Consider the following 27,864-nt stretch of genomic DNA (forward strand, 5'->3'; position numbering starts at 1 on the left):
CACTACTATTTGCAGATGATATCCAGAAACGTTTATCCCTGTGTATCAGAGAGGTGTACGGATTAATGATACACCCAACAAATGATGAATGAACATCACATGCTCAATAACTGATATTTGCAGAACACATACAGTTGCTTGCTCTCCATTAAAACCTTTGTTTTTTTGACATTGAACACAGTAGGACAGACTTGCCTCAACCTAATTCCTAAAGTGGCAGTTGCACGGGGTACACACTGAGTGCAAAACTCCAGCAGAAAACTTGGCTGGAGGATGTATGGAAACTGAAACCCAGCCTCTTCTCCATGTGGATGCAGTTACAGAGACAAACAGAGGCTTAGTGATCCTTGTGTCTATTGGATGTCGATGGGCTTGCAATCAATGAAGCGTCTCAGTAAAGTTTTCAGCAGCCTGTCTGGAGACTAGAGGGATCCATGCTACCCAAATTAGGAGTTAGGGTTAGGATAAGAGCACTCAAGACCTTAGGGGAGTGAGATAAGAAGGAAGAAGAAGATGGGGAGAAGAAGGAGGGCATAGCAAGGAAGAAAATAAGAATATTAGCAAAAGTGAAAAGAGAGTGAGAAGAACAACAAGGAGGTGAAAGGGAAGAAGAAAGGAAAAGAGTGGGAGGAGGGAGGCAACACAAGAGGAGAAAACAAATGACAGTAAAAATAGGAAGGTAAGAAAGGCAGGAGCAAGGGGAGAAGGAGAAGGAGAAGAGTCAGGGAAAGAAGGGTTGGACAACAGTGGAGAGTAGAAAGCTATAAAAGCTCCTGTGTGTGTGTGCTGTGGATGTTTAGCATCTGGATTTGTTTAGAGGCACTGGGTCAGGGACTGAAAGTAACCCCATACAACCTGGCTCTACTACTCCTACCTCACACCAACACACACACAAACAAACACTTGTGTCACTTAACTTTACTTGTGTTATATAACTTTATACAAAATCACACACGCCAATAACACATCTCAGAACTCAAACCCACACTTGGCAAACTGTTTTATGTAAAAACACTCATCTCATCAGAAGAAAACGTTGTGAAACCATGAGTTCTTGATACAGTATTTGCGCTAATTAAATGCATTTGTGCTGTCGGAAAATCGGTCACGCACAGGAAGTAAGACTGATTCTTGTAGCTCAACGCAAACTGCCAGGGAAGCAGTCAGGGTGGATTTTGGGCGTACAAAGAGCAGGACTTTGACACCAGAGTCTGGGATTTGCTAGCCTATGAACCAGACCAATGTGCAAGGTCATGCAAGGTTAGATAAGGCTTGAAAATAATATTGAATAAGTCAACGTGTCAGGCTCAAGTGCTGACTTTTTCAATTTTTTTCCCCAAACTCTCCCAAGTTGCTTTGAGTTGCTTCAGTGTAACTGTAATATCATTATTTATGTTACTCTATATGAAAATGATTCCAATGGATATCATACAGTGGAGTTAGATAATGAAGTTATAAGAATAAAATAGTAATAGATTGGTATCCTACATCAGCAGATAACCTTTGTTTAGATATTGGAATTGGTAGAGAAAGTTGGATTGGTGTATCTCTAGTGATCACAGTCTCTTATTGTATATTCTTACATCAGATCCATCATTCTTATTCAATCTCATCTTCATATTTATTACATCAGGTGTGTATCTGTACAGCTGGTATTAATAAGTGTTCTCTTATCTATTGGGTGCATGTTGTAATCCGACTGCTATGCAACTTGTTGACGCTAGCTGATTTGTCAACAAACACATGTGTGCTAGGTTAAGGGAAGTGATGCTACTGTACGTGCTATACTGTGCTTTTCTTTGCTATGAAAGAGGTCATGTTTAGTGTTATGACGTTGAGGTAGCAAGGAGAGGTGGACTTCATGACCTTTAAACTTGTTGGGTGGATATTTTTCACATTCACACCTGGTTGAGATCGGATCACAAACAACCTCCAGATGTGTTCCGGTCAGTCAGATAGTATTACAACTGTAGTGTTTTGCATGCATTTACACCCCACATTCAAGTGCCTTTTTCCTGATAAAGATAAGCTGCACTGATACAGACTGCATGTAAATATCACCTGTTAATGGGGTCAAGAGAAAGAAACCCAAGAGGAAAAATTGCAGATTGAGAATGAAAGCTGTTATGGGGCCTTCCCCACCCGTTAAATCACCTCTGTTCCTATTTCTCTGTCTCTCATACTCTCCCATTTCCGCTTTCTTTCTCACATGGCTGTAATTACGCTCCTGTAAACAAACAAGACCAGACAGAGACATCAGGAATTCCAGTTGGGTCTGTGGAAGATGTGTAACTTACGCAATCTCACAGAGTGGATCGGGAGGTTAAACCAACACCTTCCTACAGTCTTACATTCGCTCTCATCTGGCTTCCTGTTATGGATAAATGTAAATTTCCATTGTTCCTCTGTGTAGGCATTCAGGTTTGCTACTCCTTACCCAGGCAACAACTGTATTCCACTTTACACACACTTTTCATAATAAGACCTACAGAAACACACACTTACCTGCTCATGGTACTCGATCCCCATGCTCAGAGTATTGATCAGAATGGCGATCATAATCCCTTGTCCAAAGTACTTGCTGTCCACAATCTTCCTGAATGTGTCGCACACCAGCCTCCAGAAGCGAACTATGTTCCCCGCCGTTTTGCCAAGCCTACACTGCTTCTTTTTTGGCTGCCGGCTGTCTCTCCTGTCCCTGTGGTGGAGGTCTTGGGTGAACTCATATACGCCCTCGCTGTCGGAGTCTCCGGGGGTCTCGTTGCCTTCAGGGCCACCCTCTGATTCGTTGGCTAGCTTGGCGCAGTAGGGGCAACTCTCTGGGTCCAATGTCAAAGCGGCTGTGTCCATGGCACTGCTGGTGGTGCTGAGGTCACGAGCCGACAGCTGGCAGGAGAGCTGGGCTGCAGGCGAGTGAGAAAGGTCAGAGGGAGAAACTGATACAAAGAGAAGGAAATGGCAGAGAAATCAGCGTGATTGTGATAAATTACAAAAATGAAGTGGTTTAGACAGATTGTCAAATCCAATGAAAGAGATCTGTTGTGAAAAACATTTGTGGACATTTGCGTGTGTGTCAGAGGGCGTGTGTTTGATGGTGATGGGCAGTGTGTGCTGTATGAGTAATGCCATCTCTACAGGCTGTGCTGTGGCCTGTCTGGCCGGCTGCCAGCGTTTCCACCGTCTGTACAACCTGAACAGACCTGGCCTGACTTTTGCTGAGCCCACTGCCTTTTAGAACTTGGCCAGGGGCAGACGGAGCTGGCTGCGAGCTAGGACATGAGGGATTAACATTTATTGACTGCGATTAGCACTCTTTCTGTCTGACACGAAAAATCCCCACACTGGATAGTGTTATAGTTTGAGGCTTAATCACGACAAATGGATATCGCACTCCACCAAATAGGTGATTGCAGAAATAGGAACACTTCCAGTGTCGTGTCACTTGCTTTGCTTCTACACCGATATGGAAATATGGACTAAATGATACTCTTGTTATTTTCAAACCCTTGTATGCCTTCCAGATTTTTACTTAATGGGAACGCTCAGCGAAGCAAACCCTATCCACCATGGCTAACTCAAGGGAATGCAGCTAATGGAACTAATCAAACACTTTCCAAGTTTTTTATTGTATGTTATGACCATGACTTTCAATGCAACGTATCGTATAATTTGTTGTGATTTGTCTACCTGTGGCAGCGTGTGTGTCCAACAGGCTCGATGGCCGTCTCTCCAGGGGCATGGGCGGGATATTCAGATTGAAGCTGATGTTAGTCAGAGTACTGGCAGCAGCACTTCCTCGTCTGGACTCGGCCAGGGCTCGAGTCTGCAGGGTGGGGTAGTTCTTAGGCCCTGGGGCTGCAAAGGGTACAGAGTTCCTCTTCATGGCCCTGGACATGGGAGCCGGGGCTAGGGAGAAGGGGCCTATGGTCGGCCCCAGGTTTGTGGGCGAGGGGGAACACCGAAGAGCCTCTGCATGGAATACGCTGCGAACCGAAGATGAATCGGCAGCTCCCGTGGCAGGGTTGAACAAAGTGGCTAGGTTTGTATCAGAGGTGGCTGCTGTCACTGAAGGCGGCGGGGCTAAAGAAAGTTGCCTGGTGCCGGTGGTTGCTACAAGGGCCCCTCCGCTGTTGTTATGGGCACCGACCTCCACATCCCTACCCTCCAGACACCTGATGCTCCCTCCTCCCCTCACGCTGCCATTCCCCAGGTGGTAGTGGTGGTGATGATGGTGCATCATGTGATGAACCGACACAGATCCCTGCCTGGAACACTTCCTCCTCCTTCTTTGGCTGCGTTGGGGCGTGGCAGGTGGGGGCGTAGCGGGGATGTTGAACCCGGCTCGGCGGGCCAGAAGCCTGGAGATATGGGCCACTTGTTTGGCCCCATTGCGGATGATTTCAACCAGGCACTTAAGCAGCTCGTCGTAGCAGGAGCCCGGCTCGGAGTGGGAGGCCAGAGTGCTGGCGTTGGACATGTAGCGCTCCCGCTGGTTCTTCATTAGTTGACTCTCTTTCTGCTTGGTCTCCGAGAACTGAGTGGCGATGACCACCAGGCACAGGTTGATCATGAAGAATGAGCCAATCTAAAGACAAGGAGGCGTAGATGACATTGTTATTCACACACTCTCAATTGATGCTCACACATCCGTCCCTCGACTGACCCACTTATTCAATCATCAGTGGACACACTCGCACACAGCCGGTGGCACCATGAAGTGGCACTTACAATGATGAGTAGGATGAAGTAGATGAAGTTGTAGAAGGAGTGAGAATCCATCACAAAGTACATGATGTCCACCCAGCCCTCCAGAGTGATCACCTAAAGAAGAACAAAGGCAGATGAGAGGAATATAGAGAGACAAAGGAAAAACAGTAATCATACAACTCACAAAAGAAAGAAGTAGAATTCAAAATATGGAATTAAAGGAGACCATATTTCACAGTTCAGTGTGCTCCAAATACAAAGATTCAGCAGAAGACTAATCCCCAACATTTCTCTTGTGTGTGTGACCTCACACAGGCAAACCGGAGCAGTGGCCAGACTTATGGGACAACTCCTCTGGCATTTGTCCTCCAAAATTACCCGCCTCAGCCAGACAGCGATGAATGAACACTCCAACAAAAGGCTTTTCAGATGATGTGGAGATAGCAAACAAATGGTGTGGAAAAAGGAGGCTGCAGTCTGGTGGTGTGGCTGTGGCGACCTGCTAATCTTGTAAGCTCTATTTCTGATACACTAGCCACTGGGGCAATTAGGCTCCCTTTCTCCCTCTTCGTCTCCATCTTGTATTACAGGCTTGCACGTCAGCCAAACCATACCATATGTGCCTCATTGCAAAATCTCGCTTTACAAACTGACTACCTATTTTGCTCCAGTTGTTCGTCCATGCCTTGCAGGTGTGAATAGCTGTCTTACCTGAAAGATGGCAATCCAGGCGTAGAAGATGTTGTCGAAGTTGATGGCTCCCTTAAAGGGGTTGGTGTCACCAGCTTCGCATTTGGTGTAGTACTGGTTCCAGTTGACGCAGGTGGTGTTGTCAGTGCTGTTGTAAGAGTACTCGTCCAGGTTGCACTCTATGTTGTGCTCGTACAGCTTCGGCACAGAGTTGCAGTTCCTCCTGCCATTGCCTTGGGGCTGGGAGCATATGAAGGGGTTCTTGTCGTCATTTTCAGTTTGGTAGTATTTCTCCAATTTCACGCTGAGAGGGCTTTGGGGAAGAAAAAGAGAGGACATTACAGGGGTTGGCCCACTGATTGAGTCTTGGGGCTCAGCAGATTTATGACAGCACAACCTGATACCCGCTGCAGAGCATTACTGAGTTAATCAATTATATAAAATTTGCAAACATTAGCTAACATTATTCACTGTGAGCTACTGTTCATACCAGGCCAAGTAAGGCTGTAGTGGTGAAACTACTGAGTGCATTAAAATGAACAAGGGGGCGTTTCATTGCTCAACTTTCTAATAATAGGAGGAAGTATGTGTTATCTCTTCTTTCAAAGGGTACAAAATCTCACTTTAGGATCTGCCTAACCACTAAATTAAAGTATGAAAAGATACCCTTGGGTCAGGTGCTTACAACAAACTGAGATATACATTTAGTATAAACTAATAAATAGATTTGATAGATAATGACAGAGAATGTATCTCACAAGAAGAATGTAGAAATTTGCTGCTCCATGATGTGAAACCACAAGAAATTTTGGCAAAAAGATAGGAAGCTAGAGCTAAATCACATGTAGTGTGCAAAAAAAAAAAGTGCCTCCAGGAAATCTGCAAAATAACAAAAATCTGTCTCTCTTCAGCGAACCATCTTTGCCCTTCAGCCACCACTGTTCAACTGCAGTGTGCTTTTGTTGCCAGGCTGAGACAGTTAAACTGGCTGGAAGTTTTCATATGAAGTGATGATTTTGTCTTTGAATTTCAGCATACATTGGGTAGAATTTTAAGTGGCTCAAACTGCGAAGGACACAAAGTCTGCAGGCTTTAATTCCACGGTAATCCTACAGCAGCTGATTTCACTGATTAACACTCCTTCAAACAGATAGGAGAAACTAATCAGTGAAGCCACTTATAATTGTGTTGACATACCTGGGGCCAAATGGTTGGGGAGACCCCTGTGTGCATTGTGTGAGAAGAGCACACATATTTGTCTGCCTGCTACACCAGCTCTTGGCTCTGTTATAGAACACTTGTCAGTTTGGAATAACTGTGCCATATCTGACTTGTTCGTCAGCACACATTCAGCTGGCGGGCTTTATTAATTACATAGTGGCCTCAAATACTTTGTAGGACCAGACATGTCCTTTTACACTTCAGGACCGCCTTATACTGACTTATTTATTTACTGTTTCTTTGGGATGAGCTCAGTACGAAACACATTTGATTTATCGCACCCTAGAATGATGCATGGGATGTGGTTCCTACCGGGTGCTCTCACATATTCTCAATCAGTGTAATAATGAGTCACTGGCAACCCAGTTAACAGTTAACAGCTGTTACTTTGCAGAAGCACAAAAATATGGATCAGCAATATGATTTAAAGAAAAGCCGTTAAAACAGATATGCTTATGACTTTAGACATAGAGCCAGTCTTAAATGCTATTCATCTGATGCAGAAGTACAGACCTTCCAGATATATGAAGAAGGTCTAAAAATTGATGATGATGACAAAAAAAATGCCAGCTCACCAAAGCCATTATGCATGAACTTAAATTACAGCTGTGAGATGTCATAAATCCTATAGAGAGTAATGAAGCCAGGGTGACACAAGGAACATGAATAAGTCATAGGTGGCCATGTTCCATATACTGCACCATGGGCCACATGGGGTCTTTTTCATTATTGCAGGGCTTGTCGTGCTCCCATTCATCACTGTGATGAGACTCTATCATCGCTAACCTCACTGACTTTCACGCATGACCTAGTTTAGCGCGTGGGGTCAAGGTTTACTCCATAGGTTAACCTTGGCCTCCTGTAGACCTTTGTTTGCAATCTCATCAGTGTTGTTTATCTCAGCTCTATAAGATAAGTTTCTTAAATAAGAAATAAATAAGTCCAGTCACCTTGAGCACCTTTGGAATACATACGAAGGTAAATAATAGCCATGTACTTCTGTATCTTTTCAATGTCTTCTTTAGACCACTAAAAAGGATAATTTGGGTTTATAACATCATCGGTCTTCCTTTCAAAGACTTCCGCCATCCTTTCTCATAGTTAATGGTTATATATAATTACTTTAGTGAGTACAATGTTATCAACAATGAATGGAAACAATAGCAAAGCTTTAAAAAGTAAGATCCAAGCAAAGGAGAGCATTGCTGGAGTTTCCCTGAATATGGTAAGGTAAACCGTAATAAGGTAAACCAAAGTTATCCTTTCATGCTATAATTTCCTGATTTTACAAAAAAAAGGTTTAAGTGGTAAGTGATCTGATATATAATTGAAGTGTACATCTGGCATTGTTAGTGGAAGAAGTAGTCAGATCATTTACTAAGTATATGTGCAATACTACATAATAAAACTCGTCCTTTACAAGTAAAACTCCTGCATTTAAAAATGTACTTAGGTAAAATACCAGAAGTACAACATTAAAAGCTAATCGTACATCAAAAATAATAGTTATTGGCACCTGTCAGTGTTATATTATTGGATCATAATCATGAATTTATCAATATCAATATTTTTAGGGCAATATTTTTTATTGTGCTTTTAGTGCTTCATATACTGTTGGGTACTCTGATCTCTAACAGACAATGATATGTTGTGTATGTAACATTTTAATCTGAATAGTAACTAGTAGCTATACCGTATTGTAAAAAATGTAGTTTCCCTCTCAGTTGAAGTGGAGTACAATAAGTATGATGTAGCATAAAATACTCAAATAACTCAAAATGGCAATTAAGCACAGTATTTGAGTTACTTTCCACCACTGTTTATCATATTGGTGATAGTGTGACCAGTACTGTAGCTGGTCTGTCTATGCAATATTAATCCTGCAGTTCACATTACACTGAGCATTACAGATGTGGGTACTTGAATTCAAATAGATAACACGCTACACACACTAGCAAATACACAGATCAAATGGTGGCATTGTGAACTCACAAGGAGAAGTTGTCTCTCACAAAGCAGCGGTTTCTGAGCAGGCCGACCCACAGCTGGACGCCTACGATGCCGAATATGAAGAAGACAAAGAAGCAGAGCAGCAGCACGTTGCCCAGCATGGGCAGGGTGTCCAGCAGCAGGGTCACCAGGATACGCATACCTGAGAGAAGTGACAAGGACAAGGTCAAACAGCTGGGTAGCACACCAATGCACATGCAGTAGATAATACGTACTTGTGTGGATTAGGTGTTAGTTACTGTTAGAATTGAAAATCAAACCTCTTTTAAGTGGCAGTGCAATGTGTTTTTACAGAGCTGATATGAGTACTGGGTATTTTATTGAATACAGTGGTCGATATGAGCACCAATTCAAGTGCCTCTCAATTTACAGCCATTCACAGTGCCTAGTACTGGTCTATTATAACACACTTAAATGGAGAAGTGCACAATTCAGCTTCTTTATTCATTTGATCCAATTATACACTTGCCAGTGGATGCTATAACACTTTTTACAGTTTAATGAAAATCAAATAATAAATGATAAATGGCAGAGATAATGGCCTTACACACATTACAGTCTAGTGAATTCAGCCTCTCTGTGTTTTATATTATTTAAACATCTTAATGAAGGACTGTCAAAACAGGGTCATTCATTGTAGCAGATGCAGAGCAGTGCTGTGGGTTACTTGTAAACAATATGGGGTCTGGCTCTTGACAAACAGAAGTGATTCAGTATGTTAATTTGTCAGGAGGATGTTTCTTTCTGCCACTGGGAAGGTTTTCAGGAAATGAAAATGAACAAACTGCTAATAATAAAAAACTGAAAAATGACTGATGTATGCCACTCTTGCTCTATTGGCATATGTTGATGCCATTCTACTGATTTATTGTATTGGTATGTCAGTCATGTTTCACTGTCACTAGTATATACCAATTGTTATTGACATATGTCACTATTTATTGTGTTGGGCCACTGCTGTGCACAAATTGGCAGATACTGTAAGAAAATATCCAAAAATATAGTTTTGCAATATTTTGTTTGGTGATTTTGTATTGATTCTAAAAAACACAATTGATTTTTGTGTTTAAACAACCGCTAGATAGCAGTTTGGGAATGTAAGCTGAGGGCTATGATGTTGGATGTTACAGGGACTGTCTGGAAAAAGGATTGACTACTGCAGTGGTATTTTGACAGGATTCCCCCAAAAGACCGTCAAAAAGCTTAAGTTTATTGAAAATGCAGTTCTTAAAAAACATAAAACTTTTGTCACAGCCGCCACAATATGTAACAATTTTTCAGAAAATGTGTCAGATTGTTACAAAATGCGGGTGTTATTACATAATGAAGGTGTAAAGTCATAATTTTGTGGAGTTATTACATAAGTTCATAATGTGCTGGTACATACCTTTCAGTATAATATTATGGCAACAGCTATATGTTTTACCTACCAGTGAGAAGGGGCATCTTTCAGTGGAACAATAGAGCCATGCATATAGCATCAACATACCACAATCAGCAGCGGCATATGCCAGCAAAGAGCTGTCATAAACCAGCTGGGAGTGGTATCTGGCAGCATTTTTATGTGCCGTATGCCAGTCGAACAGCAGCTCCAAAGTGCATACCACTAAGAATCAGCACCACTAAAACACACCACTGGAATTCCAGTGGACAGCGGTACCTACCAGTAAAACAGCAGTGACAAGCCATTTATGTGGCACACAGCAGCAGCACATCATGACGTACTGCAGTAAGTGTGTCTATGAGCAAGGCACTGTACGCCAAAGATGCTCCAGCAGTAACTAGAAGCCTCATTGCACTGTTTGCGCCGTATAAATATTAAACAAGCCATTGTAGAAAACAGGACGCGTGCTTAGCAACATCCTCCTCGGAATGAATAAAGGTTAAAAATACATTTGGAAAAACACACAACCAGTCCTGAGTCAAACGGAAGTACAGAGATTTGTTATCAACCTGCGAGAGTGTCAGCGGTACACCTCCAGTTTGCTCTGAATTAACGCCACAGTAAAAGACCTGCTTTTTTCGCCTTTCATACAGTACATCCCTGATTCTGTCAGCTCTGGACAGTGTTCCCTCAAGTTTCTGACAACACACACACTTCCTGCCGCCCACACACTCCCTCTGCTAAATCTGGCTGTGTCCCTCTGCTGTTGCTGCACAGATTTTGCTGTTATTTTCATCTATCTATCTATCTATCTGTCTATCTGTCTATCTATCTATCTATCTATCTGGCTGCTACTGTGTAATCTCTTTGTCTCTGTCCTCTATATGTTTCTCTCTTTCTCTCTCTGTCTGTCTCTCTCTCTCTTTCTCTCTCTCTCTCTCTCTCTCTCTCTCTCTCTCTCTCTATCCCTGCAGGCTACCCTCCCAGCAGTAACCCGGTGAGTCAAGCATCAATAATCTTCTGATCAGGGGTTTTCTGGGTAATTGGAGAGGCCAGGACAGTCCCTGTTGGAGTGCCGGCAGATCTCGTCTGCTGGGCTGACTGCCACAGAGGAACAGAGGGGACAGAGGGAAGAGATGAAGGAGAAAGCAAAACAGAGAGAGGGAGAGATGAACATAAATGCAGGGCGGCCATGCTTTAAAGTGATAATCAATTCATGTCCAATGTCTCTTTTGTCCTCTATGACAGTAAACTGAATATCTTGTTGTTGACAAAACAAGACATTTGAGGATGTCACATTTTTCTGACATTTTCTGACACTTTATGGCCCAAACAGATCATCGGTTAGTTGAGAAAATGATCCAAAGATTATTCGATCATGAAATAAATCGTTCGTTGCTGCCCTACAATTCAGTCGACCTGTTGTCACCACTTAAATAAATGCATGGTTGCAAGATACAACTTCTCATTTATTGATATAGATAAACCTTTTAAGCTGCAAACATTATTTTGATGAGTTGTGTTGACATCACTAATGTGGAAAAACTAAACTAGAGCAAGTACATTTTTATGAGTAGCCAAATCAATCAATTATTAAGTAAGTGGTAATTAAAAAATACCTTTGATTGTAGAGGAAAAGCTTATTCCCGTAACTCAATGTAGTACATTTGTTGAACATAATTTCATTAGAAGCTGCCATAATTCAAAAAGTTTAATGCAAACTGTTGCATCAATTTTTGTTGGGCCAAAACATTTGTTTTTAGAATGTATGTAACTAGGCCCCAGGGTCCATTGTCTCTTATTCCATCAATAGCACGTACTTTCTGTAAGTTCCTGTTCTAAAATTGAAAATTGCATGAATCAATTTGCATACTGAGTGCTAAAATAATGCACTGTCAACACAGAGCACAAATACAATCTGTATTTGTGTCATCTTATCTCTTTTATATGAAAAAAGGATATTCAATATATATTACGCCTATACTCAAAATGTGTTTCAGTTTAATGCGTTCCCAAAATTAGGTATATTTGAAAACATGATTCTGAAGTGACATACTATATAGATATAACATGTTTTACATGTGGTGTAATCACTGGTTTAGAGCTGCTCCTTTAAATTAAACATGTTTTTACAAGGCATGTTCAAAAAATCTGAAATTCCTTCCATGCATCAAACACCTTTCATCTATACTGTGCCATCTGGGAGCGGTGCACCAAACTGCATGAGAAACTTTTCATATTTGTAGATAGATTCTGAAAAATATTTTTTTTCATGTGGGTACACACTGAGACAGAGACCTTTGGTGTTGAGAGACGGGTAGGAAAACAAGGAGAATTTTTGCAGATCTACGAAAGATATGGAGAACAAATGAGGAGAAGACAGCCAGGAGAGGCTGGGGAGGAGATAAAGGGAGGAAAGGAGCAAAGCTTCTGCTGAAGGACAGGAGAATGAGTGACAGGGAGGAGCATCTGTGGGACGACATACATGTGTGGATTGTGTCTTTCACGGCATCGTTCTCTCTCAAAGGGAAAGATCTGAATGTGAAACCCAGCTGGGGAGAAAGTGACAGCAGTGAAAACACAGAAACTCTTGAATGACATCGAAGACTCTTGAGAAACACTGTTTTTAAATTTCAATTTGTGTAATCGCTGCCATGGTAAGCAATTGGATGCATTACTTAATTACCAGCGTAACAGTGTATACAATCAGTGTGAGATGAAAGTCATAAAGCATAAAGTATTTCTCTCAAAGTCTCATAATCACACTGTGAAAAAGTTATTAAAAGCTGTGCTACGGCGCTGTTTACAAGACAAACATCATGGCATTACTCAGGAGAAGCAATCCAATGCAGGGAGTTAAAATGAAAGTCTGAGTCGTTGCCTGTGGCGATTTATTGCCGCTTGCTCTTTGGTAGGGCACTCCGTTTTACATAACACTGAACTCACAAAGAGAGTATTCTGATGCATTCAGCTGCTGTCACACAGGTGTGGACACACCTCACCCTCCGCCTACGACAGCAAGTCCGTCCCTATCTTTCTCTCTCTTAACACGCACACATATTAAGCAGTAGCTTCCTCATAGCGTAATGTGCTGAGCTGTTAGGATGCCGCTTAGCTTAGTTGGTGACAGCGGCTGGGATTAGTGTACGCTGCAGGCCTAGGCACTTTGACTGGTTTCATGCACTGCGATCCATAGCGAAGATACGTCTGCACAATGAGAGTTTAATACTGAAATCAACCCCTGTGCTGGTATTCACACCTCTGACAGCTGCAACCATGGAGAGCAAGACGGATTCCTTGCCACATTTTCTCATTTATCATACAAATTGGCAGGATTGCAAATAGTTAGTTAATTAAATCTGAATGTGTCCAAAAGTTGTTTAAGAAAGGAGGAAGCCAATATGGATATAAACCTTTAAGACACAAAGGGTAAGGGCTACTAAAAAAACTGTAATTTATATAAAAGGGTTACATTTATAGAAAACACGCTTTAAAAAAAACAATGCTTTAAAGGTACCCTGTGGATTTTTCTTACAAAGTTATGTTTACATTTCTCACCAAAACACACTATATCTATCTTTTAGGCCACCAAATGTGTTTAATGCATTTTCTTCCTCCTACAATATTTGCAAGGTCAATTATTTTGAATAAACCTGCATTATTTCAGTATATAGGCTCCCGGTCTTCCATGTCTTTGTTGCCCCATTAATAAGTGTCTTCCACCACAGACTATCGATGTGTGGCATACTCATGAGTATATATACACATGCATCCAAGGGCCAACCTCTGTGGCTAGCAAATGAAGCCAATATGGAAGTGCCAAAAACTGCAGTTCCTCGAATAGCCACTTGAGGGTGGCTTCAAAAATAAGTCAGTCCATATTTTTATGTTGGTACAAACCTGGTACAAAAAGGGTTTTCATCTCTCTAGCTTAATTCCCTGTTCGTAAGCACTGTACGCTCACGTACGCTATTGCCCCATAGCACTATTGTCAAATAATCCACAGGGTTTAAATATCCTTTTGCCATATGGTAAAGATGCTTTTAAAGAAGTTTTTGGCATTTTGGTCTGTCATTCCATATAATCTTTTTTTAACTGTAATGTTTTTATGTATGTAATTGCCTCTCTGTTGTTTTTGCCTAATTGTATGTTTAATCCATTTTAATATGAAATTAGATCAACTTCACTAGCAAAGGGTCATAAGAAAAACAACGTCCTCTCTTATACGGATTTTACCTATGGCTATTAGATTAGGACGGAGCAGGTGAGTTCTTTAAAAGAACACTTCATTTTATGAAGACTGACGGCAGTGAGGGAGCATTGCAGCCCAAGGTATATGGGCATAAAAAATCTGTGGAGGCAAAAATGAGTTTTTCAAGATTGATCGTTATTTTGATGGTGGTATAAATCAAGGCATCAAACAATACATCAACTGGACGAGAGCCATGTATGAGGACAACTCTTCACTCAGCGACGGGAAAACATGAATATCATTAAAAGAACCTCTGTTCATCCTCCAGATAAGAGAATCAATCCACGTAGCCTCTCCCGACCTGAATAGTGTGCTCATTCCAAGTGATCGACATTTCATATTCAATAACAATCATCTCCTCCTCCGCCTGCGCGCCCTCTCCAACCTCGCTGTGGGCGGCCACTCCAGTCCAACATGGCTGGCAGGCGGGTGGCTGTGTGTGATCGGGGAGCCATCTGTTAGCAGGCAGATTAGGTATGCTTCCTCTGCTCCTCTGTCCAGGTCCTGCTCAGGCCCAGCCAGCTTTGTAATCTGTGTACTGTGAACTAATGGGCTTTCTGAGTCAAGGGCCAGTGTACACCTGCGTCTCTTCGTATTTGCTCCGTGTGGATGGTAACTAGCTCCATGTCAGAGACTCCAGACAGAGATGACTAGACATCCCTGAAATGGAAATGTGCCTGTGCATAAGCGAGCCATGTGACCCGAAGAGAGAGTACATGAAATGGAACGAGAACTGACGGAGAGAAAGTAAAACAGAGAACCCATCTGAACTCTGTTTACCTGCTGTTTTATTTGCCAGAGTGAGTTTACTTGTTTTTGTGTACACCAATTTGTATGAAATTACAGCAAGTGGAATTCTATCTCATTAGATCTGAGGCCTCATTTATCGACCATGCGTACGCACAGTTTTGTGCTTGAACCGTGCATACGCTCATATCATTTCCACACCATAATACAATGGCATAATCCAGGTCAAACCGAACTACACACACACACACACACACACACACACACACACACACACACACACACACACACACACACACACACACACACACACACAAACACACACACACACACACACACATACACACACAATCCCAACTTTACTTTCAACCATGTGAGCATCACTAATAGATTTTCAGTTCCTGATGATGTGAAAGAAAATAATGTCTTCCAGAATGAAATTATGCCATTAATGCCAAATTTTTCTCAGTGTTTATTCTCAGCTACAAAAAACTGTTGGGCGCAAGGGTGTTGCATTATTTCAACCTCAACCAGTCGAGCACACAACACCGCTTGCGGTCTAACTGCATTCATGTGTACTTACTAATGGAATGACAAAAAAATAAGTGTGGAAACAGTGACTAATCATTACGTGAATAAAACTTTAATATTACGTTGTCCGTGAACAATTTCTGCTTGAGTCACGTCAGATAGATTTTCATCGGCAAGGGTGGTTGTTTAACAATGCAGACAACAACTCCCATGATCCCAGCCAACTTCATGACATCGTCAAACTATTCTCTTTTGTTATTGTATTGATGTGAGACCCCCTAGTGTGCAGAAATTGCACTGGTCCTTTAATATAGCCTCTACATTAAGGTTAACAGGCCTTTCAAAGGGATATAGTTGACCATATATTCCTGGAGTGTTTCTGTAGCCTCTGTAACTGAGCCTGTACATGAATGAGCAGTTGGATGTAGAATAGCTGAAATTTGTCATTGTTGGTCGCGTAACGGTACAAGAGTATGCATGTTTGATTGATAATACCAGTTGTTCTTGTTTGTACAGACATATTTAGAACTTGTGCATGCTTTGATAAATGAGGCCCCTGGACTGTATTAAAAAAAAAAAGAAAGAAATCTAAGCTTCTCTGAAACAATCACAGATTTTCGTTTCAACAACATCCCACTTGGACTCAACAGAATGATCATATTGAAAGAAACATTTTTCACACCTTTACGCAGCTAGATGTTCAAAAGCAGCACTTATCACAGCTTAAACTCAAATATCTTTGACAAATCACAGCTGTGTAGGGGAGATAGTTGCCTACCTGTCTAGAGGCTACCTGGGAATACTGTGCCACAGCACGACTCCAACTGATCAAAGAACTGAATTTCAGGCTTTACAACACTGCAGCAGCTTAATATGTTGAACTGAAAATATGAACAGAATATCTTCTCTTTTTAAGCAACATGCTGGGGGTGTTCTTGTCATCTTGAGATTCTGCTAACAAGATCTTTTGTTTTAAGCAGCAAGTGGACTGACAGCCAAGAGCAAGGATTGCTCTGTGACATTCTTTGCTTCTGGCAAACAACTTCCTCCTCTGAACTCCCTCTAACCTTATCAGTCTTTTATTTCTCCAGCTCCACTCACAAACAAGGAGCTCGCGGATCAAACCCGTTCCCCTGACTCCTCCGGGCTTTCCCTCTTGTCCTCACATCACAATACAAGAGCAGAAGTCAAGGGATGACTTATAGGCCTTACGAAGAATAGAAGCTAGGTCGTTCTTGCCAGCTCTTTAATTACAGTAATGAGGCTCTGCAAACAATGTGCTATAGGAGGAGGAGGAGGAGGGCATGAGCATGCAGGGAGCTGGGAGGTTGATGGTGTTGCTGTGTTGTTGTTGCCTTTGGGGCTTATCTGGGCGGAAGTACAAGACAGTGTGTATGAACCAGGCGCTGCTCAAATACCGGGTCTAACGAAGTGTGGAGAACAGGATGAAACACTGTATTACTAATATAGGCAAAAAAAATAGCGCGCATGTGCATGCATGGCAGGTGTGTGTGCATGTAAGAGTGTGATTAAAATGTGTGAGCACAGCTTGTGTGTGTGCCAGTTTGATAAGGCTTTGGGGAAAGGGTGCATGTTGTGGTTGAACAATAAAGAAGCTTGCAAAGACTATTCTGGGCTGGGTCTCGTTAAGTCGGAGAAAAGTGTGGTTATGTATATGTGTCTGCGATAATCACCTATCGACTGCTGCCTGTGGCATATCAATCAACACCGCCTCGCTCAAACGTGGCTTACTCACAGCATCGAAAGTTTCATCAACACTTGTCAACTTGGAGAGAAGAAGCATGTTAATGTTTCCTGCATGTTCATGCCCTCCACCCATATGCAGTGTATTCTCCTTCAATTAGTCACCAGTGAATAGTAAAGGGGTAATTCATTCAGTGATTAGAGTTGGGGGGCTCACAGGTAGAGCTTTGCTATGTGTCCCAAACTGGACAGATTGTGACACAGTATCAGGTTTCTGCCATGGACTTAATGCCCACTTGGAAGACAAAGACAATGTGTTGCATTACCCTGGTAGGACTTAGTTTGTGCTAAAGATTTTCTCTGGCTGTTCACCAATATACTGCTCTTTAGTTCTATGTTTGCAGTCCATACCATGGTGGGTAATCTAGAGAAGCGAAAACTTAACTTTGGGTCTTGGGTCAGGTTTGGACTTAAAAATTGGAATTTTGGTTCAGTCAGGTTGGGTCAATCGAGGCAGCAAATGGGCAAGATATTCTGACTCATAGTATGGGTCAAGCTTTAAAAATCCTGACACCTACACTGTCCATGACGCAACCTGTAGTATCTTTTCATTAGACCCATCCCGCTCCATCCCTTATGAGGTTCCACATTATTGTAATTAAAGATTTTATAACATAGGCTCTCTGCTTTAAATGCATAGTCTCAGATGCCAGAGGACACTACTCCTCTGGTGTCACAAGACGTTATACAGTTGTATTTACAAGCTGAGTACTACTCCCAATGTCTCCTATTTAACCCTAGCCAGCAGGCGAGTAATGATCTGCAAATGGCTGGTATGGCCACCAAACCAGACGCTTTGGCAGGTGAGCGATCATCATTCCGAGGTCCTTTTCTATTCTAAAAATAAGTTTGGTTGAAAAAAGATACAGTAGTATCTGCTGGATCGTGAAAAATTACTTTAGCCTGAGGATAAAAAAAGTTTTCCTTCTCTGTATAACAATGGCACCTTTACTCCTACAAACAGAAGACAGAAAAATGATACTCCAGCATTCTGAAGTCAGTATTCGAGGTTTCAGTGCCTTGAGGCCTGAAACTATAACCCATTAAAGCAGCTCTTCACTTCTATTTGCATATGATAGCAGCCGAATCAAGGTCACAAAAGTAGCATTTGCTGACAATATAATCTAAATGTTAAAGTATGCAGTTATTTAATACTTAGTAGAAAGCACCCTATACTGTTAAAAAGAAGAGAAAAACTAAAGCAAAAAGGTTTGGGATTCTTAATAATTTAGCAAATCTAGATTTATACTTTTTTGCTCTTTCCATGTACTAGACATACTCATACCCACATGAACTAATAATACAACCTCACCATAGCACCATATCTGTTTGCATGCCATGAGCAGTGTGTCCAATAAATGATTCTGTCCTTCCACAGAGGGGGATCCTCCTCTGTCACTCAGGGAAACATTCTGTATTCTGGACACACGAGTGGCCAGTCGCTCCCTTTGAATATTTAGAGCCACACAGAGGTATGTTGGAAGTTGTCATGTCTGCCTTGATGTAGGCAATGACAGGCCCGGCACAAGGTCCCCGCGGGCTGGTACTGGACGTGAGGGTAATAGCCAATCAGGTGGCAGACGGTGGGTGGTTATGTGACGGTGACACAGCATGGGTTTTTTGGTTTTGTTGGCAGCTCAGTGGATGAAGCCTGCGAAATGTATCTGTCACTTCCACTGGCAGGACTGCCATGTTAGCGCATCAATCAATGCCAGAGCCCAGGACGTGGACACCAGCCCAGGAACAATGTGTTCGTTAACACAAATCTGAGGGTGTGTGTGTGCGTGTGTGTGTGTGTGTGTTTTAAGATGAGCTCTGGCCTACTGTTCCAATGTAGAAAGGAAGAGGAGAGAGAGAGAGAGAGAGAGAGAGAGAGAGAGAGAAAGGGCAATGTGGGGCTGTAGATGGCAAGGCAGAGGGATAGGAGTACTAACAGTTTATACATTTGCTGATCCAGGTTCAGATGGCTTACAACAACAAGAAAGTCAACTAAGAGGCTGAAGATGGAAAGTTTATAGTACGTTGGAATGACAGATTGAATGAACCTGCTGACCTGTAAAAGCACACTGATATGAGCTAATCTACAGTGTGTATCAGCTGAGGTGTGCAGCACTGTCTGCTCTGCATCTTTAGCTGTATATCAGCCTGGCCCTGTTGCCACCTGGCATTAATATGCACCTCATTTCTGGACTGTGTCAATTTCTAATTTACTGGACTAGACTTGCACTTAATATTGAAATACAGCTCCAGCTCTGGTATACACAATGACAATAAATTTCTCTTCCTCACCAAAACAGAGATTAATATGCACGTCAATTTCCTCTGATAGGATTTATGATGTTTAGTTAAAATGAACAGCTCCCTATTCACTGCTACATGAAGATCCACTCTGGACAGTTTATCTATCCATACTGATGACAGCATGTTGTATTTGTTTGCTTTCTAGTGGCCTGGTCTATAAAATATATTTCATTTACACTAGATTACATAGCTTGGATGTGCCAAGTGGCTGTCTGTCAACTTGTGGAGAGTTCAGCTACTTCATACCTGAGGCTTGGATACTAGCTAATGACTTAGGATCATCAGCATTTAGTCAGTGCATATGGTAACTAAGCCCTAATCACACTGGACTAGAATGACCTTGGGTTGCGTGCATCCTATTCACACAAGTTAAATAAAGTTACTGAAGAAATCTCAAAGACTGTGTCCAGATATGACTTAAACAAAATGGGTCTACATTATAACACTTAAATGCTGTCAATGTCATTGATAGCTGCACTTTCACAATCTTAACACGAAAGATGAAGAAGTACGCAGAGAAAAGCCAATGAATTCTTGAAATATGGAAGAGCAGTAAAGGTTTTAGCAGTGCTAGCAGCATTAGGAATTGCAGTGTCGATGGGTTTGGTCTGTCAGTTCAGCACTTTGTCTTAGAGTGGCTAGCAGAAATCTTTTAATGAGTTCTGGAGGTATTCAGTCCTGGACAAGTGGAGATTCTGACCTGTTGGTGGCGCTGAAGGAGTATTCACCAAAATAATTTGGATTCATCCTATCAGAACCATGAACACCTCAACCAAATCTTACAGCATGCCCAAGATTAAAGGACAAATCTATCTTAAAAAAATACCCACACTGCCCTTTGTCCAGTACATTTATAGAGTTATTGGTCACTGTAATCATTCCTCCTGTCCATACTGGCTGTGAAATGATGTCGCTGTACCATCTATAGTACTTGGCAAACTCTGAAAGAAACAAACCGCTGTTCCCTTTTTCCGCCTTGTTTCTTACCAACCCAACAACTGCTTAATAATGGAACGGGAAAAAACACCTTAGTCTGTGCCATAAATCCAGCCTCAACATGTAGGAAATGAATTCACAGCATCTGAGAAGTAGAGCGCCCATGTATTCAGATCCAGTGTGCCTCAAAATAGCCTGAGCTCCACGATAAACATCCCCAGCCAGAGTCATGATAAATGCTGCAAGCTTCTCCACAGGACTTGATTAGGCTGGTGAAGGGATGAAGGGGGGGGGAGAAGACAGATATCAGCCACACCAAACGCTTGGGGACCCCACCCACCCCTCCACCATCACCACCACCACTACCCAATGACATTTTCCCCGCAGGGCCAGACCCAGACCAAATCACCCACACATTAATGCCGCTATTAGTCCCGTGATTAGGATGAGGAATGGTTGGATGCCTAATGAGCGAGTCTGTGTGCATGACTGTGTGCTCTCTGAGCGTGTGCGTATACGTGGTCTAATGAGCAGCAGCGGACCCCCACGACGCCTGTGACTGACAAGAGGGTGAAATTGCAGAAGAGGTTTGGGAGTGTCATCGGTAGAGGGATCGGAGAGGTTGGGAAGGGGGTTGATGTCCCATTCATACACCCACACGGGGTAAACACCTGCATGTACACACACACACACACACACACACACACACACACACACACACATCTTGGGGATCATTACTCAGTTTGCCTGCAATCTCCTCTGAGCAATTGAGGAGCTAATGACATAATTAGGGTCTGTATTTAAATGAAAGCATTGCAGGGGGTGGAATCAAGGTAGGAATGAATGCACAGAATGGACCACTGTGTGGGTATAAAAATGCATATGATTTATTTAAACATTAACGTGTGTGCTGGAAATTCAATCTATGCTGATTAAACTCTAATGGAGACTAATGGAAGAAAAGTGGAGGGGAGTACGGAACTTTTTTAGGAGGTTTAGGATAATGTGTGTGTGTGTGTGTGTGTGCGTGTGTATATGAGATAGGGAGCGGGGAGGATGACAGATGGAGAAAGCGACTCGGGAATTTGTGTGTTTGCGTCGCAATGAGCGTGATAGTCTGTGTGTGTGAGTGTAACTATGAACTACAGTCCTTTAATAAAAAGCGGTGATTTGGAAAATTGCATATAAATCTGTCTGAGTCCAAAGCTGAGTTGCTGGGGAAAGCCAAAACACAGAGACACAGTCAAACAGACAGCATATTAAGTGTGGAATCGGCTTGTCCCTGACCTACATTCCACTGCTGCGTAGGAATTCAATCCACCTGCATGATCACCAATTATAGCAAGTACCATGACGGAGGAGCACAAGTCTAGTAAGTTAAAATAAAGTAAAACTATACAGTTAACATCTTCTGCTGCCGAGCCATATTAATCACGACAAGCAAGATATTACTTGTTGGCCATTGCGATAAGTTATTAACAGGCAGTCTTTAACTGATTTTTGCAGTGAATTAGTGTGTAAGGATATAAATGTGGGCTATTTGAGGCCAAGTTATGAACTTCAGTGTCTGATTTAGATATTAATGCCATGACATTTGAGTTCAAACCATCGCAGAAGCCAGTTTGATGTCTCTGACCAAAGACATGAAAGAACAGACACATCACTTTCTACTGCCACCTGTCATTGTGTCGGTTTGCCAGCAGATCACAAGTTTGGCTAATAAACTCAGGCAAGTAGCCTATCTTCTTAAGCTGGGAACAAAGTGTAAACACACTGAGCATCTGACGACAATTTTTTCATACTGTCATAAAGGTGACACTCTTCTTAAGCCTGACTATGTTTTAGGGGATGGATAAACTGAGTGGAACCCTTATGTCTCAATAGAGAAGACTGTGGTCCATATATATATGCATCTTCAGGGCAAAGACACGCCTATTCACTTCCCTGCAGAGTTAAATGAGAAGATTGATACAACTTTCACGTGGGAATGTAATTATGAGTTAGCTTATCTTAGCATAAATACTGGCTCCAGCTTTATATTTAGCATACAGACAGTGGTATTGATCTTCTCTTCCAAAAATAATGAACTATTTCTTTAATATCAGAGGTGCTGAGGCACATGCAGTACGTTCAGTGCTGGGCTGTGGGAGAATTAATGCTTTTTTTCTCTCTCTGGTTTTTCTGTTTAGTTTTTCTTTTACTGCGAACTTTTGAGATTAACATATTGCCCTTAGCATTAGCTATAACATTCAAACATCACTAATTGACAGCGACAACTCATCGCCACGGTAATGACATTACGTCTAGCGATTGGACTGGAGGCGATGCACATATAGAACATGCGCTCTGTGTAGTCTCACAGTCTGCAACACACTGTACACGTACAACCACCTATAACTATATGGTTAAGTTTCATCACAGTACATGTTCAAACACCAGGAAAAACATCCTTGCATAATGTAATAAGTGGTCAGCTCCGGATTAAAATAAACTGCCTGCTTTAATGTGTGGCATACACACTGGCTCTGGCAACTCCCGTCTTTTGATCCACTATCCAAAAGAGTTGGAACGTTTTTTAACTGAACGTATTTGCACTATGTCTTTGCCTATTTTGATGATGCAGACAAAGCACTGTAAAGCAATGGTCAAGCTAAAAGTTGTACACAATGTTTGCAGCAGGCCTTAGTTTGAGATCAAGGAAGGGCAGCTGTCTCCAGGGGAAGTCAAAGCGTTGTGATTAGAGGACAGAGCATTCTGAGATACCGAGTCTAGTTAGAGAGCTGAAGTGTAAGTGGCCGGCAGGTCTGAACTCACTTGGCACTCGGTTGATGGCCCTCAGAGGTCTCAGCACGCGAACCGTCCTCACTGCAGAAAAGTTGACGTTCTGCAGGTTGAGGGAGTACTCCAACATCCTGCAACATATGGAGAGAAAGAATGAGAATACGTGCAGACACAGCAACAACAAACCAAATACTTCAATTATCACCGCTCATACTGCAGAACCTGCTCAATCATCTGGGAATAAAAACACAGAAAATGTAAGGGAAATATTATGTAGCCAATTATATATTGCATGTATTATATGCTCTCCCACTCTCACTGGGCAAGCAGTAATTAATCCTCTAATGTCCCGAAACACATTTACATTCTTGCCTTTGGAGATAGCTGCAATACATGTGTTCTGGCAAACAATATGCTTTCATTCCAACGCTCATTGGCCTGCAGAAAGTTAGAAAAACACCCCCCACACACACACACACACACTTCAGTGCGTGAGTTTGTGGTTGTACATGGAGCGCGGCATACACGCAATGTTTGTGTTCCCAACAAACAAACCCATATATCCACACGCACAATCAACCTTCAAAAGAGCAGGCGGCGTTATGTGCATCCCCTTTGAGACGTCAAGAGTGGGTGAATCACTCGTCATTGAGAGGAGGAAGTGGCACCCACAGTACATAAAAGAGCAGCATCAGATCACACTGCCTCGTAACCTTGAGACGGTGCACACACACACACACACACACACACACACACCCTCTCCAGCAGGCTCTCTCAGGCTGTGATGGGAGGTTAGAAGGACAGTGCTTAAAGGAATGAGCGACTACGGAATGCCTGAAAAAACTTTTTTCTTGTTTCTTGATCAGTGTTTATCGTCATCTCTTCTCACTCTCTCTCCTTTCCTTGTGTGTGTGTGTGTGTGTGTGTGTGTGTGTGTGTGTGTGTGTGTGTGTGTGTGTGTGTGTAGAGCAGATGCTGAGCACATGTGCAGCTTGAAGGGGCGTGCAGATGAAGGAATTCCCTCCTCACACCAAGTCCAAGTCTGTCTGAAAAATTCGCAACACATGTTCGACTGTGTGTAAGAGTGTGTGTGTATGCGCAAGCCGGTTGGTCACCTTGAGTGCAAGAATCTCCCTTAATGAATGTATTAATGTGTGAGTTCTCTTCTAGCACTTTGAGGTGTCCCAGTAGAAACCTTTGCTGGTTTGTTATAACAAAGCAGCACTAAAACAAAAATGAATGCCACACACACACACACACACACACACACACACACACACACACACACACACATACTGTATGTACACATACTTACCCAGCGCTGACAGATGGGCTGTGGGCTACAGAGACACGGTAAATGGGTAAACAGTTACCATAACAGCACAGAGATGCCCACCCATCACCACTGGAGAGACGTGGATCTAACACTATCTGGTAGTCCCATCACATCAGCAGCAGTGTAATGTTCTGTAATGGCCGCCATGGACATTCAGGTCAAAAGGAATCAACTCGCATTTTTTTTAAAACTTGCAAAAAGATCTACTAAAGAGAATATATAATAGGGTGTATATAATATATTAACACACCATTAAAAACTATTAGCCCCAACAGGAATATGAAGGTTAATATCATATACCATAGGAAATTAATAAGATATTATATGTAAGAATTTTTGTTGAAAACGTTTAGAAATTAACTAAAATTAAGAAATCATGTTTGGCGGCAAAGAAAAAAGTGACCGAAATAGAAACTAAAGAGTTAACATTGGCGATGAAGTCTGATGCTGAATTCACAACGTTTCTTCTAGACTGCTAAGTAAACAGCTGTTAAAGCTAACATTGGCTAATTGTATAATGTTAACAATAGTATTTCTATTTTGATGAAAGAAAAAGACCTGTGTGTGCATTTCCTGTTTCTTATGATAGGGGCGGACAGTTCCTACATATACCACACTACCAATATTACATGTAAATGGGAGGGCCTAATGAAAAAATACTGTTGAGCTGTATTATGGGAAGTGTAGAATCCAGACTTTTAGGAGCATGACTCATACTAGAGACTAAAAGATAGAATACTTTAGCCTTCCCTGCACTGATTGACCTTCCTTTTTTTTTCTTTTTCTTAAAAAATTCAGTCTGTCTCTTGTTGGTCCCACAACCTTAGAGAGGTGCAGTACTGAGTCACTGCAGTGCCCTTTACGTTTAGTTTACATTCACTATTGGGTACTGCAGATACAGCACACTCATATAGTAGTTATGTGATACCACAGAAGAAAGAAATGATTTATGATGATTAATGGCGATTTATAAGACTTGGGACTGCAACAATTAGCACATTAATTGATAAGTCAATCAACAGAAAATGAATGGCCAAGTGTTCTGATAATCAAACCAATTACATAATTGTCAGCAGGATTTAGAATGGGGCATCTTTGTGTTGTGTGTTGAGCTTTCAAGGTTCTGGTAGGTAGACTTTGATAAATTCATATAGAGCCAGGCTAGCTTTTTCCCTGTGTTTCCATGCTAAGCTAAGCTAGCAGTCACTCTAGCCTTGTATTTAGCATATAAATATGAGTTTATCTCACTGCCTACTTCCCAAAATGTGGAGCTATTGAGTTAACCGCCCCTTCCAACCACTACTGCTAACCTCTTCTATGATGTTGACAGGACAAATACATGAGTCACTCCAGATTAGTTAGGTCAAAATAACAAACCCTTCCAAACAAAAAACAGTTTTCAGCATATCAGACTGAATTATCAGGCTATAGTAGATAATAAATATACAATAAATTCACCATGATTTCAGTGCTGAATAGCTTAGTCTCTGTGGGTAACATATCAGGATACCAATGGGAAAACTGATGTTTCGGTGCCATAGACACGCTATAACTCCCCAGAGCAATAGAATACAAATATTAGGGTAATTTTTCGTCAGACAGAGTTACATAAACAAACTTAAAAGCGGATGATGAATGATGTCTGTTGAAAAATAGTCCATGCAAAAACACTTGCTGCCCCTGATGAGAGCCAGATGAAGTTTGGTGTGCTCAGTGAAAACTGACCCATCTCCCCTCATCTGGAATGAAGAAACAGCCGAGGAGAAATGGAGTGTATCAAACAAACGATAGAAACGACAGGAAGTCGTGCGCTGTTTTCGTCAGAGTCCGTGCCAGTGTTGATGATGCTGATACAGGGGAAGGGCAGCGGGAGGCGGACTAAGAAATGAGAAGCAGGAGAGGACGGGGGAGGCCCAACCTTGGGAGGGAGTTTGCGTGAGGAGACTTCCCAAACTAAAGCAGACGAAGCAGATCTACACGCGGGGACAGAGTCGAGGACAAAAACCAGTTTTACATCCTGTCATACACACTCTGGTACGACACTTGTGCACATCTTGATACGGAGAGATCCCTACAAGGACAAACTGGCTGACAAATGTAATGAGATTCATAGTCATGCAATAAAAAGCACCAAAAGGCATGCACAAAACCACACAGCGCACACACACTCCTCTGGGTGCTTGTCCTCTCTTATCGCTGAGGCTGAATGTGTGCGTGTGTTTGTGCCAAAGCAGCCAGGCACATGAAGGATGGTATACATACAGCTTTCCAGCTACATCTCCTCCAAAACAAAGGTAGCTTGGAGCCGGTTGCGCGCACACACACACACACACACACACACACACACACACACACACACACACACACACACACACACACACTAAACATAATGCCACCCAGAAAGACCTATAATAGGAAAAGTACGCAAGGCAGCTCTGGAATGTAGAGCAGTGTCCAATGTTTAACCCGTCCTGTCCTCACCTAACCTTTAACTGTCTGCCTTTCTGTGTGTATCTATCCGTCTGTCCATCTACTGTCCATCTGCATCAGTCCACCCATCTGTCTGCACTGTTAGGCAGCCACTAGTCCTATATCTGACAGATGAATAAGAAGGAATGAGTGATAAATGGACCAAAAGGCTAAATCCGAGCGGAATCAGTGGTGAGGCAGATAGAAAAGGAAGCTCACAAGTGTATATTGTTTCATCATTTCCCTGGCTCCGTATCCATCTCAGTATTTTTATGCAAATTATGATGGATAGACTGAGAAAAGAGGAATGGAATTGACAAATTTTGATGGAGTTGCCACAGTTTTCATCCTCGATTTGAAGCTGGAGGTGTTTGTTTTACCAGTGAAGAAATTATGTGATAAATAATGTTGGAAATACATTTGCTAAATAACTGATGAGGTGAACTGGGGCATTCTCACTGACTGCACAGTGAGCTGACAAATGGCTTTGGTTAAAATGTGTGTAACACAGACACAATGCACGTCCACTGCTTTAACCATTGATCATTCCATGTAGAGTATAATTACGTGGCAATTTATATTGTTTGTCTTGTTGCCCAGAGTATAATTGATGTGGATTTTAAGTACAGAGATAGATTTAAGTTAAGGGTGACAATATTTTCACACCCCCAAATCAGGAATGTTAGCAACCAGCTGGTGAACATGGTGGAGTATTTTAGTCCTCAAATTTCCAAA

General features: G+C 42.1%; 1 protein-coding gene across 16 annotated transcripts in view; it reads right to left on the reverse strand.

The window, feature by feature from the left end:
* cacna1g (calcium channel, voltage-dependent, T type, alpha 1G subunit) overlaps positions 1–27,864 on the reverse strand; it is a 243,457-nt gene that overhangs the window by 98,154 nt on the left and 117,439 nt on the right. For all 16 annotated transcript variants that reach the window (XM_051417967.1, XM_051417966.1, XM_051417968.1 and 13 more), the window contains exons 5-10: positions 23,358–23,455; positions 8,611–8,770; positions 5,419–5,710; positions 4,729–4,821; positions 3,688–4,585; positions 2,506–2,903 (exon numbers count right to left, since the gene is read on the reverse strand). In XM_051417967.1, coding sequence (XP_051273927.1) covers positions 2,506–2,903; positions 3,688–4,585; positions 4,729–4,821; positions 5,419–5,710; positions 8,611–8,770; positions 23,358–23,455 — 1,939 coding nt within the window. The remainder of the gene's footprint in view (positions 1–2,505; positions 2,904–3,687; positions 4,586–4,728; positions 4,822–5,418; positions 5,711–8,610; positions 8,771–23,357; positions 23,456–27,864) is intronic.

The sequence above is a fragment of the Dicentrarchus labrax genome, unplaced genomic scaffold, assembly GCF_905237075.1.
Source record: "Dicentrarchus labrax unplaced genomic scaffold, dlabrax2021, whole genome shotgun sequence".
Classification (NCBI taxonomy): Eukaryota; Metazoa; Chordata; class Actinopteri; family Moronidae; genus Dicentrarchus; species Dicentrarchus labrax.